At 42.8% G+C, this 18,088-nt stretch overlaps 2 protein-coding genes across 6 annotated transcripts in view; one reads left to right on the forward strand and one right to left on the reverse strand.

The window, feature by feature from the left end:
• Positions 1–18,088, reverse strand: part of LOC141052415 (complexin-1) — a 424,490-nt gene that overhangs the window by 143,230 nt on the left and 263,172 nt on the right. The window lies entirely within an intron of this gene.
• LOC141052413 (uncharacterized) lies at positions 5,379–7,870 on the forward strand. 2 transcript variants are annotated; one of them, XM_073549641.1, is made up of 5 exons: positions 5,379–5,512; positions 6,870–6,917; positions 6,985–7,043; positions 7,118–7,189; positions 7,307–7,870. In XM_073549641.1, exons 3-5 carry the CDS (start codon positions 6,999–7,001, stop codon positions 7,868–7,870), a joined length of 681 nt encoding a protein of 226 aa, XP_073405742.1. In that variant the 5' UTR covers positions 5,379–5,512; positions 6,870–6,917; positions 6,985–6,998. The 2 variants fall into 2 exon arrangements, with proteins under 2 accessions (XP_073405742.1, XP_073405741.1); XM_073549640.1 differs by lacking the exon at positions 5,379–5,512 and having other exon boundaries at positions 6,674–6,917.

Below are 18,088 nucleotides of genomic sequence, written 5' to 3' on the forward strand. Positions count from 1 at the left end.
TTTAAGTGCTACTAAATTTAGCCACGCTCCCTACATTGAAAAAACTACTACAATATCCTTAGAAAACACACTGTTTGCAAGATTCCCCATGCTTGTGATGTCTGTGAGTAATGCACAGTACACAACACAGGACATGCATACTCTTTCAACTTGAGCATGCATGAACTGTTTGTGTAACTTCTGGTCTTAGCTTTGAGAATACTTCACATAACATAATAATACTCTAAAGATAAAGAAGTAGACATTTTACAATTAGTTCTACGTGTCTCTACATTTTACATTATATTTAATGATAAAATACTTGCTATTTTATCAAACTGAATTATTTTTTACTGTTGTCATTACATTGCTCTACAAGTATTATTGTATATGTGTTATATTTATTGGTAGTGTTTGCAGTTTTTTTTTTAAATTGCCACAGCCATGTTATTTTAGTCTATAGTAAAATATTGTATTGTAAATTTTATGATGAGTTGGACAAACAATTTAATAGTGGCTGGATAGCAAACAAACTTTTTTTTAAAACATTTTGCCTTTCCTTTATGGAGACACTAGCAATCAAAGTATTTGACTCCTAGTGAGTTAACGATAGTTAAGTCCGAGTGGGTGTTAACATATACTTTTCGCTGGGGGCGTGTACTTCTTCTCCCTGTATCAGTTGCTATAACTGGGGGAGTGTACTTCTTCTCCCTGTATCAGTTGCTATCACTGGGGTAGTGTACTTCTCCTCTCTGTATCAGTTGCTATCACTGGGGGCGTTTACTTCTTCTCCCTGTATGAGTTGCTATCACTGGGGGTGTGTGCTTCTTCTCCCTGTATCAGTTGCTATCACTGGGGGAGTGTACTTCTTCTCCCTGTATCAGTTGCTATCACTGGGGGTGTGTACTTCTTCTCCCTGTATCATTTGCTATCACTGGGGGAGTGTACTTCTTCTCCCTGTATCAGTTGTTGTCACTGGGAGCATGTACTTCTCCCTGTATGAGTCTCTACCACTGGGGGAGTGTACTTCTCCTTGTATGCTGCTATCACTGTGGGAGTGTACATCTTCTCCCTCTGAGTTGCTATCACTGGGCGCATGTTCTTCTTCTGCCTGTATGAGTTGTTATCACTTGGACCATATACTTCTTTTCCCTGTATGAGTTGCTATCACTGGGGGCATTTACTTCTCCATATATGAGCTGCTGATTATCACTGGGGGCATGTATTCTCTATATATGAGCTGCTATCACTGGGGGCATGTATTTCTTCTCCATATATGAGCTGCTATCACTGGGAGCATGTACTTCTTCTCCATACAGTATATGAGCTGCTACAACTGGGGGCATGTACTTCTTCCTGTATGAGTCATTATCACTGGGGACATGTACTTTTTCTCCCTGTAGGAGTTGCTATTACTGCAGTCGTGCACTTCTCCCTGTATTAGTCGCTATCACAGGAGGCGTGTACTTCTCCACATATGAGTTGCTATCACTGGGGTTGTGCACATCTTCTCCCGGTATCAGTTGCTATTTCTGAGGTCATGTACTTCTTCTCCCTGTATGTGTTGCTATTTCTGAGGTCATGTACTCCACATATGAGTTGCTATCACTGGGGGAGTGTTGTACTTCTTCATTTAAGTCGTTATTAGAGTTGGGTGAAATAGGTCAGTCAGATTCAAAAGTCACCGACTTTCGCCAAAGTCGGGTTTCGCCGAGCGAAACCCGACCATAGCGTGAGGTCACCCATGCGGTCGGCGACCCGAGGGCCAAAGTTGGATTTCACATAATGCTTGCACGTGACTTTTTTTCCAGCCAATGAGCAAGGACGTACACTGTGGGCAATGAGATGACATGTGCAACATCCGGGGGGAGGGAGGGAGAGAGAGAGAGTTTTTGCACACTCTAAAAAAGCGGTCCGGCATGTAGGTGTGTTTACTGTCCTCCACTCCCTGCCGACTTTGCTTCCCCATTGACTTGCATTGGGTTTCGTGTTTCAGTCAGACCTTCGACTTTTTCACGATTGTCGGCTGATTTCGTTCGACTCAACTTTTGAGAAAGTCGGGTTTTATGAAACTAGACTCGACCCTAAAAAAGGAAAAGTCGCTCATCTCTAGTTGCTATCACTGGGGGCGTGTACTTTTTCTCCCTGTATGAGTTGCTATCACTGGGAGAGTGTACTTCTTCTCCTTGAATCTGTTGCTATCACTGGGAGCGTTTACTTCTGCCCATATGAGTTGCTATCACTGGGGGCGTGTACTCATTCTCCCTGTATGAATTACTATTACTGGGGGCATGTACTCCTTCTCCCTGTTATGGGTTGCTATCACTGGGGACAGGTACTTCTTCTCCATATATGAGCTGCTATCACTGGGGCCATGTACTTCTTCCTGTATGAGTCGCTATCACTGGGGGCATGTACTTCTTCTCCATGTATGAGTTGCTATCACTGGGAGCTTGTACTTCTTCTCCCTATATGAGTTGCTATCACAGGGGGCATGTACTTTTTCTTCCTGTATGAGTTGCTATCACTTGGGTCACGTGGTTCTCCCTGTCACGCTCATGCCCTAATTGGTGGTCGTGAGCCAGGGGGTTGTGGCCCCTCTGTGCCACAAACCAGACTACCTTGGAAGGGGCGTGACTAGGACAGCTGCCTTGGTTTTCGCTGGAGCCTCTGATGATGAGGTCAGTCTTGTTCGGCAGGCAGCTGCCAGGTGCCACTCCAGGGTGGTGTCTGGTTGTGGCTGCTGATCTCACTTGGGGAGATGGTGGCACGGCTGAGACACTGGCAGACGGGCATAGCTGAGACACTAGCAGGCGGGCACGGCTGAGACACTGGCAGGCGGACACAGCTGAGACACAGGCAGGTGGACATGGCTGAGACACTGGCAGGTGGGCACGGCAGAGACACTGGCAGGCGGGCAAGCCAGAGACACAGGACAGGCTGGCAAGGCAGAGATACAGGGCAGGCTGGCACGGCAGAGACACAGGGCAGGCTGGCACAGCAGAGACACAGGGCAGGCTGGCACGGCAGAGACACAGGGCAGGCTGGCATGGCAGAGACAAAGGGCAGGCTGGCAAGGCAGAGACACAGGGCAGGCAGGAGTGGTATATGAAAGAACAGGTAGAGACTTGTTCACACAGCAGGTGCAGGTACTGAAACAGGCAGAACGGAATGCAGTATGACGGAACAGGTGTGGACTTTGTGTCTGATCACTATTGCACTTTATATTGACTATTTTTAGGATTATGTATGATCACTTTATTTAATCATGGCCCATGTGTACACTATGTGATTACTATCTCCCTACATTATGGTATTGCACTATGTCTAATTTTTGGTGGTTCTCCTTTTGTTCTTTTCATACTTTTTGTAACTAATAAAATTATTTTAAAGTCTCCATGTATTTGGACTTTTTTGGTTTATTCACGTTCTTTGGGAAGGTTTTATAAATTCTGAAATTTGTAAGAAAAAATTTTTTGCTTGTATCGTCATTTTCCAAGAACCATAACCTTTTTTTTTTCAGGATCTGGGGCTGTGTCATGGCTTGTCTTTTGCACACTGAGCTTACATTTTATTGATACCATTTTGGGGTAGATATGATGTTTTGACCATCTCTTATTGCATTTAATAGCAGTGTTGCAGAGGCCAAAAAAAGGAATTCTGGCATTTTCAATTTTTTCTTCTTACGCCATTTAGCGATTGGATTACCGCAATTTTTATATTTTGATATATTGGACTTTTATAAATGCAGCGAAATCTGTTTGTTTTATTTTATTTTCATTGTGGCAAAAGAGAACTAATTTGTATTTTTAAAAATGTTTTTCTACTTTTTACTTTATTTAATAGTCCTTTTAGGAGACTTGAAGCTGCGATCATATGATTGCCCATGCCATGCATAGCAGAAATCACAATTTCTAATGAGTGCTGGCCAGGGCCGGTTTTAGACAAAGTGGGGCCCTAGGCAAAAGTTTAAAGTGGGGCCCCAAATGTTAACATTGTAAAACCACACATTTAGGTTACATTACATGAGCAGGAAGTGGATACAGGTGGCAGAGGGGCCTGGAGCCAGTGCTGGCACTGTGGCCCCCATATTCAGGGGCCTTATATCGGTCAATGGGTCTGCCACTATTAGCATTACACAGGAGCGTGGCTAGGATCAGAAAAGATTGGAGGGCCAGGCCCCAAGACAAAGAGTTGTCCCCCAACCCCCTCTTAATTTTTTTTTAACACTGCAGATAACACAGCAGGGCTCCCAACTGTCCTGGATCCAGCGGAACAGTCCTGATTTTGACACTCCCACCCAATATCCAGGCCGGGATTGCAGTTTTCCCGCACTGTGAATCAGCCACCACGCCCACCTGTCATTTCAGAAGGGGCTGTGTACCGATCGCCATACAATTCCCTCTATGCATAGCACACTCCAGAACAGAAGCCCTCCCCGGCTCATGTGACCAGTCACATGACTCTGACCTCATCTTATGTAACACCAGAGATAGCAGTAATAACTCTTGGAGAACAGATAATGTAGTAGATGTCACCTGCAGTCCTATGTAACACCACAGATAGTCTTACTCTGAAACGCTATGGCTATGTTCACATGCATTTTTTTCAGTGGCCAAAACCTGTTCAATTGGCAGTAAAAATGTTGCGTTCAAAACACCTGTTTTTCAGCTTGTTTTCTGGGGTTATTTACACTTTTCTCAGCTTTTTTTAAAGTGAGGATGATTGCTTTATCTACAGTATGTTTAAGGCCACGTTCACACGTTGAGTATGCGGTCAGTATTTCACATCAGTATGTGCAAGTCAAAACCAGGAGGGTGAGAAATCCAGAAGTGGTGTCGTGTTTCTATTATACTTTTCCTCTGATTGTTTCACTACTGTTTCTGCATTACAAATACTGATGTGAAATACTGACCAAATACTGAACGTGTGAATGACACTAAGGCTACTTTCACACATCAGTTTTTGTGCATCAGGCGCGATGCGGCGAAAAGTGTGAAAACCGGATCCGGCGCCTGTTGCCACCGGATCCGGTTTTTTCCCCATAGAGTTTCATTATTGCCGCATTGCGCCGGATGCCTATGCGGCGTATCCGGTTTTTGCTGGATCCGGCAAAAACAGCCGGTCCGGCGTCTGGAAAAAACGTTACATGTAACGTTTTTTGTCTGCGGTAAAAAAACGGGAGACGCCGGATCCGGCGACATACGGTTTTTTTTATAATGGTAGTCTATGTTCGCCGGATCCGGCGGCATCCGGTTTTTGCCTGATTCCGGCGCCGGATCCGGTTTTTGCACTGAGCATGCTCCAAAAAGTATCAAATTTGGGGAAAAACACCTGCCAATCTCCACCCACCCTATAGGAAAGGTAGAGAGAGGGCATTAATCACCCTTAAATACAGAGGAGAAAGAGCTACTGGAGACACACACAGCCACTGGATTCTGCCACATATACACCAGCCAGACAGACATCCAGCAACCAACTGGATTTTTGACAGCCATCCACTATTGGACCTCCAGCGAGCAGGAGTTTGAGTGTGAGTATAAAAATTTTCTTGCAAGCATAGCTTTTTGTTTTGTCTGTGTGACTGCCGATACCTGCGCACCCATCCCCGTCACAGCCAGCGACTGTCTTGCCGCCTTCCCAGATAAACTTGTCACCACCATGACCCCCACAACCGCCACTTGAACCCTCTGCCGCAGAACCCCCATCACTGCTGTCACTGCTAGCCACCACGCTGGAGTCCCATGCTGTACCTGCTGCTGCCTGCCCAGCATGTATATGTATATATACACACACACACATGTATGTTGTTCATACATTGTACTATTGTTTTTAAAAAGTTTCAGGTGTGGTCATCAGTGTGGGGGGGATTCTAATTATGAAGGACAGTGTGAAGTAGTTTGCGTGGGTGGGTGTGTGAATTTATGTGTAAATACTGTAGGGGGAGGTACTGTATATACTCGTGTATATGCCAAGATGTTAGGCCCATTTTTGGTGCTAAAAGTCCCCCTCTTGGCTTATACACGGGTCATCTCCCTGTGGGTCAGAGGGGGAGCAGGGGTGTCACAGATCATCCTGCTGTCATATCTGTAGCCTTGCTTGCTTCTCCACTGTCTCCCTTCCTGTCTTCAGTGGTAACGTTACCATTCCTGAATCTGTGCATTGCAAGCATAGTGATATCCACCTTTCCTGGGTCCATTGCTGCTCCCTGCGGTCTCTGCTGCATCCTCAGTGGGTGCGTTGATGTGAGAAGTGCGTGTCCCCCTCTGCTGGATGAACAGTCACTGACACAAGAAGTGGCAGACAGGGGCGATGGACCCACAATAGGTTTTTTTTTTTTTTGGCATATGGGGGCATATTCTATGGAACAGCATATGGGGCCATAGTGTATGGGTTACACACTGGGCTTATGTGTTCCCAATTTTTGGGCCGGTGCGGCTTATACACGAGTATATACATAGTAATTTTGCGATGGTTTGTTGTCCAAGCTGCATTTTATAGCATGGTGAGAGTGGAATTCAAAAAATCTTATTTTTTACTCCTGTCCCACAAGGGTTGCCGTGACGTGGCGGGATGGCTTCTACATTATTTTGATCAAAATTATGTTAACTAAATACCCTTATTATTACTATTATTACTACCTTCATGCAATTTTTGCAATATATTTTTTTACTTTTTTATTCCAGGATATTTGTTTTGTGTTTTGCTTTTGGTTTTCTCTGTGTAAAGGTCATGTGTTCATATGCAATTACATTTTGCATGCACATTAATTTACTTTTTCTGCTCAGACCCAGTTTCCCATTTTTACTATTTTTGTTGTTTTGTTTGATTGTAAAAATAAATGTTGCACACAGCACAAATCTAAACTACATCGTGCTTTTTTCATGCAGGAACTTGCCCAGGACACTACTGCAAAATCCTAATTTGCAACCCATATTGTAAGTATACAGGCCTGAAAGCTTTGAATATGGTTAGTGTTGTAGGTAACAATTGTTTTCATTACAGAATTTCAGCCAGACATGTCTTCTTCTGGGAGCCCTCCCTCACATCGCCAGCGAAATGAGGTATTTTTTTTTTTTTATTATTGCCAGAACATTCTTGGTACACATAACCCTATATATGCATTCTTGTTTAATAGGAAGCTGAACCAGAGGGTCTCTCAGAAGGAGACGGGCGTAGCGGAGAAATGCCTGGAGTGGGCTCCCCGCATGTAAGTATCTTTGCATTAATTGCACTAAAACATGTTCTTACACATCACTGTACCTAAAAACAAGATCAACATAACAGCATTTAATTTTCCTTTTCTTCTTTTTTTTTTTCATTATAGGCTTCTGAATCTGTGGCTCGTCCGAGAGTTCCTCAAAGTGCCTCCCAGAGTCGTCGGCAACCACGCCGGGGCGGTCGCCATAGAGTAAGGTTTTTTTTTTTTAGGACTTTTATAAGGTTTGTACATAATGCTGTGATTGTTATGTTTACCTTTTTTGTCTTTAAACAGGCTTCACAGCATGCTCACGATTCCGACAGTGAGGATGTGGCTATTGATGTGGACCTCTTGATTGATATGGTGAGAGATCGTGAGCCGCTCTGGAATATGGCGGACCGCTTCCATGCAGATGCTTGTGTTACTAGACGACTCTGGGAGGAAGTCTGCCAGGCTGTGCTATCTAACTGGGAGGAACTCCATTCTCGGGCACAGAAAGAACATCGTAAGTATTCACATTTCAGTAATGTTTCCGGATGTATTGTGCTTGATCCTAATCATTTTGTGTTTTCAATTTTCAGGGGAAAGAGTTCAGTTGCGGTGGCGGTCAATGCGGGATCGCTTCAAGAAGGAGTTCAACAAAGAGATGCAGGCTCCCAGCGGATCAAGAGGACGCAGGAGCCGCTATAAGTATTCTGAGGCCCTGTCATTCCTGAAATCAACTATGGTGACAAGAAGGTAAACATTCCTACCAGAAGTGACTAAATAAAAAATGGTCAAATGTGTAATCTTTTTTTTGGCAGCCAGGGCTAATGAATATCATGATATTAATGTCTATTTTTTTCTACTTTTTTCAACAGCACCTTCAGCAGCACGCGGGAGCCTGCATTGAACCCTTCTGGAGCGATCCCCCAGGAGGCCGCCACCATGGACCACAACATACACAACCCCTCTGCACCCTCCCTGCCTTCCCTTGTGTGTGATCCCTCAGCCCCATCCACCTCTGCTGGAGCATCTGTGCAGGCTTCATTACATGAAGCTGCTGTTGACGAGGTAGGCTTTCCTTTACCTCACCCCTCTGACACAGCTGCCCTCTATAGAACACCTTTGAGTTCTGGGCGGCTGCGTCAGCGGGGTCAGGAAAAGCAGTTGGCTGCAGAGTTTATGAATCTACATGCATCCTTTCAAAACACTATGAAAGTCATGACCCAGCAAATGTCTGCTGGGTTCAATCTTGTTACTAGAGAGGTGCTTGATTTAGGCACGCGTGTTGAAAGGATGCATCTAGATGCAAATAAAGCGCCGCATCATTCTTTTTTCAAAGCTGTGATTGAGCGGCTGGACAACCTAACTCCTGAACAGCAGCTACATGTATTGCAAGCCTGCCAGGTGGCCTTAGCACAGGTGACATCAGCAGCCCCTCCAACAGGCCCAGTAGTTGCTCCAGGCCCGGTCCTTCCTACCCCTCCTGTACCATACCATTTTACCCAGTATCAACCTCCTGCCCCTTTCCAGTCTGCTTCCCCGTACCAGTTCCCAACTGCATCCGTGCCTACACTCCCTTCCCAACCTACACTCCCTTCCCAACCTACACTCCCTTCCCAACCTACACTCCCTTCCCAATACATCCAGTCTCCTTCCACATCCCAAATTCAAGCGTCCTTCACCCACAGTTTAGTTTCCCCCCGTCTATTGTTTTCTCCACCCCTTCATCAGCTTTATCCACCCCTTCACCTTCTTTCTCCATTCCTATACCTTGTCCTTTGCTATCTGACCCCTCACAAACTACATCCTCCCACAACACCCCTGTTGAAGTGGTCCAAACTGAGAGCCCCTCCAATACTATTTCCGCTACACATTACACCAATCTTTAATGTGTTTTGTTGTTACCAATAAAAAAGTTTTATTACAAAAATATAAAAGAAAAAATTCCAGCTAAAGCTGATAAAAATAAAAAAAAATTTTCAGTCTGTCAAATGTTTTTGTTTGTTTTACTGTTAATATAACATGTCGATCTATAAAACTCAATGAGTGTGTGTGTGTGAGTGATTGTGCGAGAGTAGGTGTGTGTGAGTATGTGAATGTATGGGAGTGTGTGTACAAGAACATGTATGAGTAATTACGTACGTGTGTGGCGGTGGGGGGAGGCCTGCTGGTGGGCAGTACTGTGGAAGGTCCTTGGATACCGCTTTATAGCCCCTATATTATTTTCTACACACCACACTACATGATTTAGTAGAAAGTTTTTAACTAAATGATAATTTTTGTTCAATTTTAAAAGAGCTTTGTCAGGAATTTAAAAAATGGGAATATTTTGGTACAAAAAATAGGTAGTAAAACAATATAGAATACTGATACAAAGGTACTAATACTTTACCAAAATTGAAGGGTACAGTAACTTAAACCACAGAAATGGTTTGGTACAACAAGGTTAAAAATTGGTTTTAACATCTCAAACCATGTCATCCTGCCATTCAACTCTACCTTCAGGTGACATAAAGTACTCGGCAAATGTGTCCCTCATTCTGGACACTGCTAGAGTACTTCGCACATTAACACTGCGATAATCATGCAATGTGGTTTCAACATCATTGTCTTCGATGGCAATCTGTTCCTTACTAATAACCAAATTGTGTAGCACAACACATGCTTTTACCACCTCATCCACATTTTCTGTTTTCAAGTTAATTGCGGTCAACAGTACTCTCCATTTAGCGGTAAGAATTCCAAACGAACACTCCACCATCCGCCGTGCTCGTGTCAGGCGATAGTTGAACACTCTTTTTGTTGGTGTCAAGTCTCTGCTTGCGTACGGCTTCAGCAGGTGTTCTGACAGCTGAAACGCTTCATCACCTACGCAGACAAATGGCAGTGGTGGCCCAGAAGTTTGAGGAAGCGGTCTTGGAGGTGGGAATTGGAATGTGTTTCCGTACAAATTACGTCCCATTACTGAAATTTTAAAAACTTGTGAGTCATTGGAGCGTCCATAGGCCCCAATATCCACCGCAATGAATTTGTACTTGGCGTCTGCAATCGCCATCAGGACTATTGAGAAATATTTTTTATAATTAAAAAACTCAGATCCCGATCCTGCTGGTTTAGTGATCCTGATGTGCTTGCCATCAACTGCACCCAGGCAATTCGGAAACTGACAGATGCTGTAAAATTGGTCAGATATTTCGAGCCACCTCTCTGTTGTGGGCTGTGGGATAAACTCTTCATGTAGAATGTCCCACAATGCGCGGCATGTATACTTGATGATACCTGATAATGTTGAAATCCCAATCCTATACTGGTACTGTAGCGACGAAAGCGATTCGCCTGTTGCAAGGAATCTGTGGGAAAAGTTAAAAAAATAATTAATGCAAAATAACTGCAACAACAGGAGGAGACACATTTCCAGTATACTGAAGTCTGCTTTGAAGGACAAAGAATAACAATTGCTTACCGGAGAGTGACCATCAAACGCTCCGGTGGTGAGATGGAGAAGCGGCAGTAGGTGTCACGTCTCCGGATCAGTTCTCCAACCCTGTCCAGCAAAAAATCAAAAGTTTCCACTTTCATCCTCGTATACTGAAAAAACTTCTCTGGATTTCCTCGCAACGACAGATATAACGTTGCAAACACTCCCAGTGTCAGCCTCTGTGCAGTTATAGGGTGAATCCAGAAACGACGTCGGCGCAGACGCATGATACGCTGCCTTTGTCGCTCCTTCGCCATGACAATTGCTGCCAAAGAATTGGCCTCAAAAGTGAAATCAATGTAAGCCTGAGCGATGTTCCCAATAATGGCTTCCATCTTGCTCCAAAACAACAACCTCTCAACAGGGTGTATACCAAGGTATATATAGGATTTTCTGTAAATGCCAGTAGCCAATGGTGGCTTTTGGGCGTTTTTTTAAAAACCGGATCCGGCAAAAAAACGGACAAAACGGATGGAAAAACTGATAAAAACTGATGCACCGGTTCCGGTTTTTTGCCGGATCCGGCATAATCCGTTGACCGGATCCGGTAAAAAACCGGAACCGGTGCATCAGTTTTTTCACATGTTATGCCGGATCCGGCAATGCGGCACGGCGCCGCATCGCGCCTGATGCACAAAAACTGATGTGTGAAAGTAGCCTTAATAGTTTAATTCACCAAAACCATTTCAAAAATTGCAGCAAAAAATACCGATGCAATATCTGCAGCTTTCTTTTTTATTCTTTCATTGCTTTCTAAAGGTGAAAACACACTGAAAGAAGTGACACGTTGTAGATTTAAAAAGTGCTACAGTTCTGAAATTCAGTCTGAAAAAAATCAAGCGCATGCAGGAGATTTCGGAAATCTCATATGTTTTGCTGGCACTTTAAAAAGCCGCTCTTGGCCACGTTCATATGCAGAATTTCTGCAGCTTTTTCTTCTGCAAATAAGAAGCTTACAGCATTTTACAGCACAAGCAAAGACTGAGATTTTCAGAGATCTCCCGCACACCCTTTTATTTTCTCCTGACTGAATTTCACAACTGCAGCGTTCTTTAAATCTGTAGCGTCACTTCTTTCAGCAATTTTTTGCACCCGTAGAAAGCAATGAAAAAGTTTTAGAAAATCTCACCCCTACCATGTACTGGACGCAGTGATTTCGCACGGTTCAGTGACCACATGTGGAATCACCTGCGTTCAACAGATGGCAGCAGTTTAGACGGAGCACAAGTCTGCTACGTTCAAAGTGCTGCCATTTCCGGATCGTCTGCACATACCCTAAAAAATGGGCATTTTGAAAGCAGTGTTTTTACTGCCAAGAGAGCCAGCTTTAACATAGTAACATAGTTTTGAAGGCTGAAGGAAGACCTTATGTCCATCTAGTTCAGCCTATTTTTAGTGCAGCTGTTCTGCATTGTTGATCCTGGGGAAGGCAAAAAACCCACAGAGTAGAAGCCAATTTTCTCCATAGGGAAAAAAATTCCTTCCCCTAAGCTGCGTCAACCATCTACCTATAATATTATGTTATTCGTAACCTTCTATACTGTTACAAGAAAAGCATCCATTCCTTTCTTAAATTCATTCAGTGAGTTGGCCATCACCACTTCCTCAGGAAGAGAATGCCAGAGCCTCACTGCTCTTACCATGAAGAACCCTCTTTTAAGCTGGTGCAGAAATTGTCTTTCCTCCAAACGAAGAGAATGCCCCATTGTTCTTGTCACAGTCCTTGGTACAAACAGTTCATTGGAGAGATCTCTGTATTGCCCTCTGATATACTTGTGCATATATATTAAGTCTCCCCTAAGTCTTCTCTTTTATAGAGTAATTAGACCTAATTTTGATAACCTTTCTGGGTATTGTAGTAAACCAACTCCATTTATCATTTTAGTAGCCCGCCTTTGAACCCTTTCAAGTTCAGTAATGTCTTTCTTGAGCACCGGCGTCCAAAATTGCACACAATACTCCAAGTGTGGTCTGACGAGTGATTTGTACAGAGGGAGAATTATGTTTTCATCTCGTGTCCCCAGGCATCTTCTAATGCATCCCATGACCCTATTTGCTTTGGTGGCAGCTGCCTGACACTGGGCACTCCAATTTAGCTTCTTATTGACTAAGATGTCTAAGTCTTTTTCCATGTCTGATTTCCCCAGCAGTTTCCCATTTAGTAAGTAATTGTAGCATCAGTTTCTCCTTCCCATGTGCATAACCTTACACTTATCTGTGTTAAACCTCATTTGCCATTTTTCAGCCCAATTCTCCAATTTACTCAAATCTGTCTGTAGTTGCAAACTGTCCTCCTTTGTGTTAACTACCCTACATAGTTTTGCATCATCTGCAAATACTGATATTTTACTGTGTAAGCCATCCACTAGATCATTAATATTTTGGCTGCAAAAAAAAAGGCACCAAAAACGCTGATTCCTATGCTAACCTGTACTAGTACTATATAAATGTATGGTTTACCCTTGTTATTTCACATGGGAATTCATTTATTTCTATATCATAAATCCCCTGATTCAGCAGACAATATCCTTGTCATGTCATCCAGACAGTAGTGACAGGAGGTCGCCCTGTCACATTACAAGCAGTGATAAGTGACTGTGGTCAGAGCTGATGCTGATCGCTGCTGTATGTGGCTGTGAATCCTGATCCTACAGCAATCAGCACAGAGCTCTGGGACCACAGTGAGTAAATCACTGCACTTTGACCTGATATTGCTGCTCTTACCAGGTTCTGTGGCTTCACTTAGGCATATCCATTCTCAGGTCAGTGCTAGGAGCAGCCATGACACAGGAGGAGACATAGAGCTGCAGTCATCTGCTGTGCTGTAATCGGACCCTCCCCCTCACTCTCAACTTTTAACCTAACTGCAGGGAGAGACAGGGGGGCTCAAGGGGCTTTGCGAGAGACACTCCAAGACTTCAGAGCAATGCACAGCGTTATTCACTGCTGTACACCCTCTGGGCACTTCATAAATGGACTGCAGATGCAGGGGGCCCCCTTTGTAGGTGGGGGCCCCAGGCATCTGCCTGGTCTGCCTGGTCCAAACGCCGGCCCTGGTGCTGGACATGTGTCAGTGTTTACAGGAGTACTGTAATGACAGGCAAGGGGGTCTTCAGCAGACCCCTGCCTGTCATGACAACCTATCGGCATCCCACTGTCACATTAAAAAGGGGTATTGATGGGGGGATGTATGACATGCTTTCTGCTCGCATGTGTAAAATCCTGCTGTCAGAGATTGACAGTAAGAATTAACTGGTTAACAGCCACAGGCGGAACACTGCTCCAACCGTGGCTGTTAAAGGGTACGTGATGACTGATTCAATCAGTCATCATGTACAGGGAAAAATGTGTGCTAAGTGTTTGAGTCCACATCAAAGGCTGGGACAAGACCTTAGTCGAGAAGGGGTAACTTTAAAAAATGAGAAAAAAAATGATTTTATAAAATGTCACAAAATTGTAAATGCCACCAAAAACAGTTTTTTAAAAGACATAAAATATAATGGTGTGTTTTACTGATACTGGGTATTTCCTGAACTGACTTTATATTACATAGTTAATAGGCTGTGAGTCATTACCAAGTCTGATGAAATGAATACTCTAGGGCAAACTATTCAAATAAAAGTATAGAAGTATTAAATCCTGGTAATAAAGAATGAAATGCTAAATATAAAAAAAGACCCAGTTCCCCCAAGACGTTGTATTCCATCTAGAAACTGGTGACCTTGCACAGCCATTACAGACAACACCTCTATTTCACAAAGCTCAGCAGATTTGTATTTGCATTTGTAAGTCAAATGAACACACAGCTGTGCTTGCACGTAAATGCTGACTTGGTTTCTTATGTATGTATGAAACAGTATTAAATATAATACAACTAGGTTATATTAGTACAACTTATTGAACCATTCATTAGCCTCAGTACAAAAGCAAACAAGAAAAATTGGAAAAGAATATACGGGATTAATGGTGGAATGGAAACTATTTTCTTTCAAAATTTCTTCTTGTTGAGTATTGTCATGAAGAAAATAAAATGCTTCACATTCCAGTCATATACAGAAAATAAGAAAATGATAACAATTGTTAAAATCTCAATATAAAAAGAGATTAAATAAAACTATCAACCAAGTCTCAGTACAGCAGAAGGGTTTGAATCTAAGTAAAAATACACAGAGCTTGTGAACAAGTAAAATTGACCACTCAGTTGTCACTTCTGTCTACAAGTACTTAACTTCAGAATTTTCATATAAGGCAAATAGAGCTTGTTACATCAGTTTGTATATGTGACAGGGCAGCATGGTGGCTCAGTGGTAAACATTGCAGCTCTAGGGTCTTGAGTTTAAATCCCACCATGGACATCATCTGCACAGAGTTTGTATGTTCTCCCCGTGTTATGTGGATGTTCTCCGGTTTTCTCCGACACTACACAGACCTACAGATAAGGAATTTAGCTTATTGGGGACAGTGTTGATCATGTCTGTAAAGCGCTGCAGAATATGATGGTGCTGTATAAGTGAGTAAAATAAATAAACAGCAATAAATATATTGTTCTATAAAATAAAAATTATTTCCAAAGCAAAGAGAAAAAAATGAACAGCACTAGGGTAACACAAATCACCACTTAACAGACAAGAAACCAAATAAATCTGAACACTACGCAAAGTATAGCTGGTATTGGTGCTTAATGAAAGCAGACGAGATCCAAGGAACAGTAGAAGAAAAAATGTAGCACTCACCAGCATAAATCAGTTCCAATAGTCCTTTATTCACATAAGTGCCATGGACAGCAAGTTGACAAGCAGGAATTGTGAGACGTGCGGGGGGAGAGAGGACAACGGCCGTTTCGCGATTACTCGCTTCTACCTGGACCCATTCTACTGTTCCATAAAAATTATTTTATTCAAGCTAAGTTGACCGAAAGAGAAAACGTCGGACCATCAAATTTTATGTAAGTTCCTGGGAACAAATAGATTTAAATTTAGGAGTGCTATGCTAGAGGAGAGTTTATTAAAATTTTGTCAACTATGAGAGATAAGCATGTGTATTTTTCATCAAAATAGCCTAATCTTTTCACAGTCCCACTACAGTATATGCGAGGAGATTTAAGGCAATGGTAGAACTACTGTATCTGGATAGATTATGAATGATGTTGATAGTACTATATGTTAATTTGTATGTCGAGTAACATATCTAGAAGATAAAAAAAGTTGATTTGCATCAATAAATTTGAGCGAATCTTAATTCTGGAAAGCTTGTAATTTCTTGAAAAATACACGTGGGTTAGAGGAAAGAGAAAGAGCCTCCTCTTTTTTTCTTTGCTTGAACTCCTCCCATTTAAGATGTTTATTTAATTGGCAGGAGGCAGCAAATTGGGTTGCAGCCAAGCCCAGCATGTTAGGTCTTGTAAACAGGGGTGTTCACATGGGATGGATTTAGAGAGTGCTGGCCAGCCCGCCTAATCGAATAGAATGGGCGTGACTAATAGGTAGTGAACCAGACACTATGCATTACCTGCATATGAACTGAGCCCTATACAGGCCTCTATTGTGCAAACATATACTAAGCAGTCACCCTCTCCATTAATTGGTAGGCTGTCTATTTAGCATTCAAGAGTAGCTGTCTATTTAGTATTTTGCACCTGTGTTGCTAACATCTTTGATATATGGGCTGGCTGCATCTTGTAGTGCATTTGTTCTGGCAAGGTAAGCATTGTTGCCCCTTTTTCTGTAATATTTTTGAATTTTTGTAGGATTTTCACCTCTACATGTATTGTACAGTAGCATGAGGAGGTGTCTGCACCCCATAGAAGTTGCTCAAGTACTTCAGCTCATCCAGAATGGCACATCAATGTGAGTTGTGGCAAGAAGGGTAGCTGGATCTGTCAGCCCAATGTTCAGAGTACGGAGCAGATACCAGGAGATGGGGTGGTACACTAGGAGAGGTGGAGGGGGCTGTAGGAGGGCAGGAACCCAGCAGCAGGGCTGCTACCTCCTCTTATTTTCAAGGAGGAACAGGAGAAGGAGTGCCAGAGCCCTGCAAATTTCCTCCAGCAGACCACTAACATCCATGTGTCTCCTCATACTGTCTGAAAGACTCCATGAGGGTGCTATGAGGGCCTGACATCCGCAAGTGGGTGTTGGGCTTACAGCACACCAAGATTGGCAGATTCGACATTGGCACCCTGTGCTCTTCACGGAGGAGAGCAGGTTCACACTGAGCACATGTGACAGAGTCTGGAAACACCGTGGAGAATGATCTTCTGCCTGTAACATCCTCCAGCATGACCAGTTGGGCAGTGGGTCAGTAATGGTGTTGTAGCCAGTGGTACCCTGACTGTTACTAGGTAACAGTATGAAACTCTCAGACCCATTGGAGAACATATGCAGGTGAAGTGGGTTCTGGGTTCCTTCTGATGCATGAGAATGCTAGGTCTCATGTGGCTAAAGTGTCAGCAGTTCCTGCATGATGAAGGCTTTGATGCTATGGACTGACCTGCACGTTCTCCTGACTTAAATCAAATCAAGAACATCTGGGACATCATGTATCATTCCATCCACCAATGCCATGCTGAACCACAGACTGTCCACGTGTTGTCTGATGCTTTAATCCAGGTCTGGGAGGAGATCCCTCTGAACATCCTCCTCCTCATCAGAAGCATGCCCAGGCGTTGTAGGGAGATCATAAAGGTTTGTGGAGGCCACACACACTATTGAGCATAATTTTCTTGCCTTGAGTCATTACCACTAAAGTGGAATCAGTCTGTAATTTGACTTTCAACTTTGATTTTTCAAATTCAGATCTCCATGGGATATTAATTTTGATTTACATTGATAATTTTTTTTTTGTAAATAATAAAGATTTGCAACTGGAATAATTCATTCAATGATATCTACGATGTGGCATTTTAGTGTTCGTTTTATTATTTTAGCAATATATAATATGTATATATAATTTTGTTTCCTTTCAGAATCGATATTTTCTGTGGAATACCATACTACAATACACTCCCACTAATATGGGCCATTGATTGAATGCAATATGTTATTTTGCACATCCAAAACAGTAATTTCTTAAATGAATTCAAGAATTTATTGCAAAAAATGAGTACACACCAATGAATGTCTTAGGAACCAAATTAAAGTTTAGACTACAAAATTTTAATTAACAAGAATTCAACCACATGTAAGTCTGGTCTAATTGTTCATGAAACATTTGTCCAGCAGACAATTGACTATAAAAGGGTATTACTTAACAAAGAGAACCTCTTCTGATTTCATGCTGGCACCACATGGAAAAGAAATGTCTCAAGACTTGAGACAGAAAAGAATTTCCTTACACAAGAACGATAATAACAACAAGAAGATCAGCAAAGCCTTACTTATTAGTTGGAACACTGTAGCAAAAGTGATACAACAATTTATCATAGTTGGAACTACAATCATATCATA

Source organism: Dendrobates tinctorius, unplaced genomic scaffold (assembly GCF_039654945.1).
Source record: "Dendrobates tinctorius isolate UK_male_01 unplaced genomic scaffold, ASM3965494v1 ptg000160l, whole genome shotgun sequence".
NCBI lineage: Eukaryota > Metazoa > Chordata > Amphibia > Anura > Dendrobatidae > Dendrobates > Dendrobates tinctorius.

Coding starts and splice junctions, on each gene's coding strand:
- LOC141052413 (XM_073549641.1), top strand. CDS start 6,999: ATGTCTTCTTCTGGGAGCCCTCCCTCACATCGCCAGCGAAATGAG. Junction 7,044..7,117: donor CACATCGCCAGCGAAATGAG/GTATTTTTTTTT, acceptor CTTGTTTAATAG/GAAGCTGAACCAGAGGGTCT. Junction 7,190..7,306: donor CTGGAGTGGGCTCCCCGCAT/GTAAGTATCTTT, acceptor TTTTCATTATAG/GCTTCTGAATCTGTGGCTCG.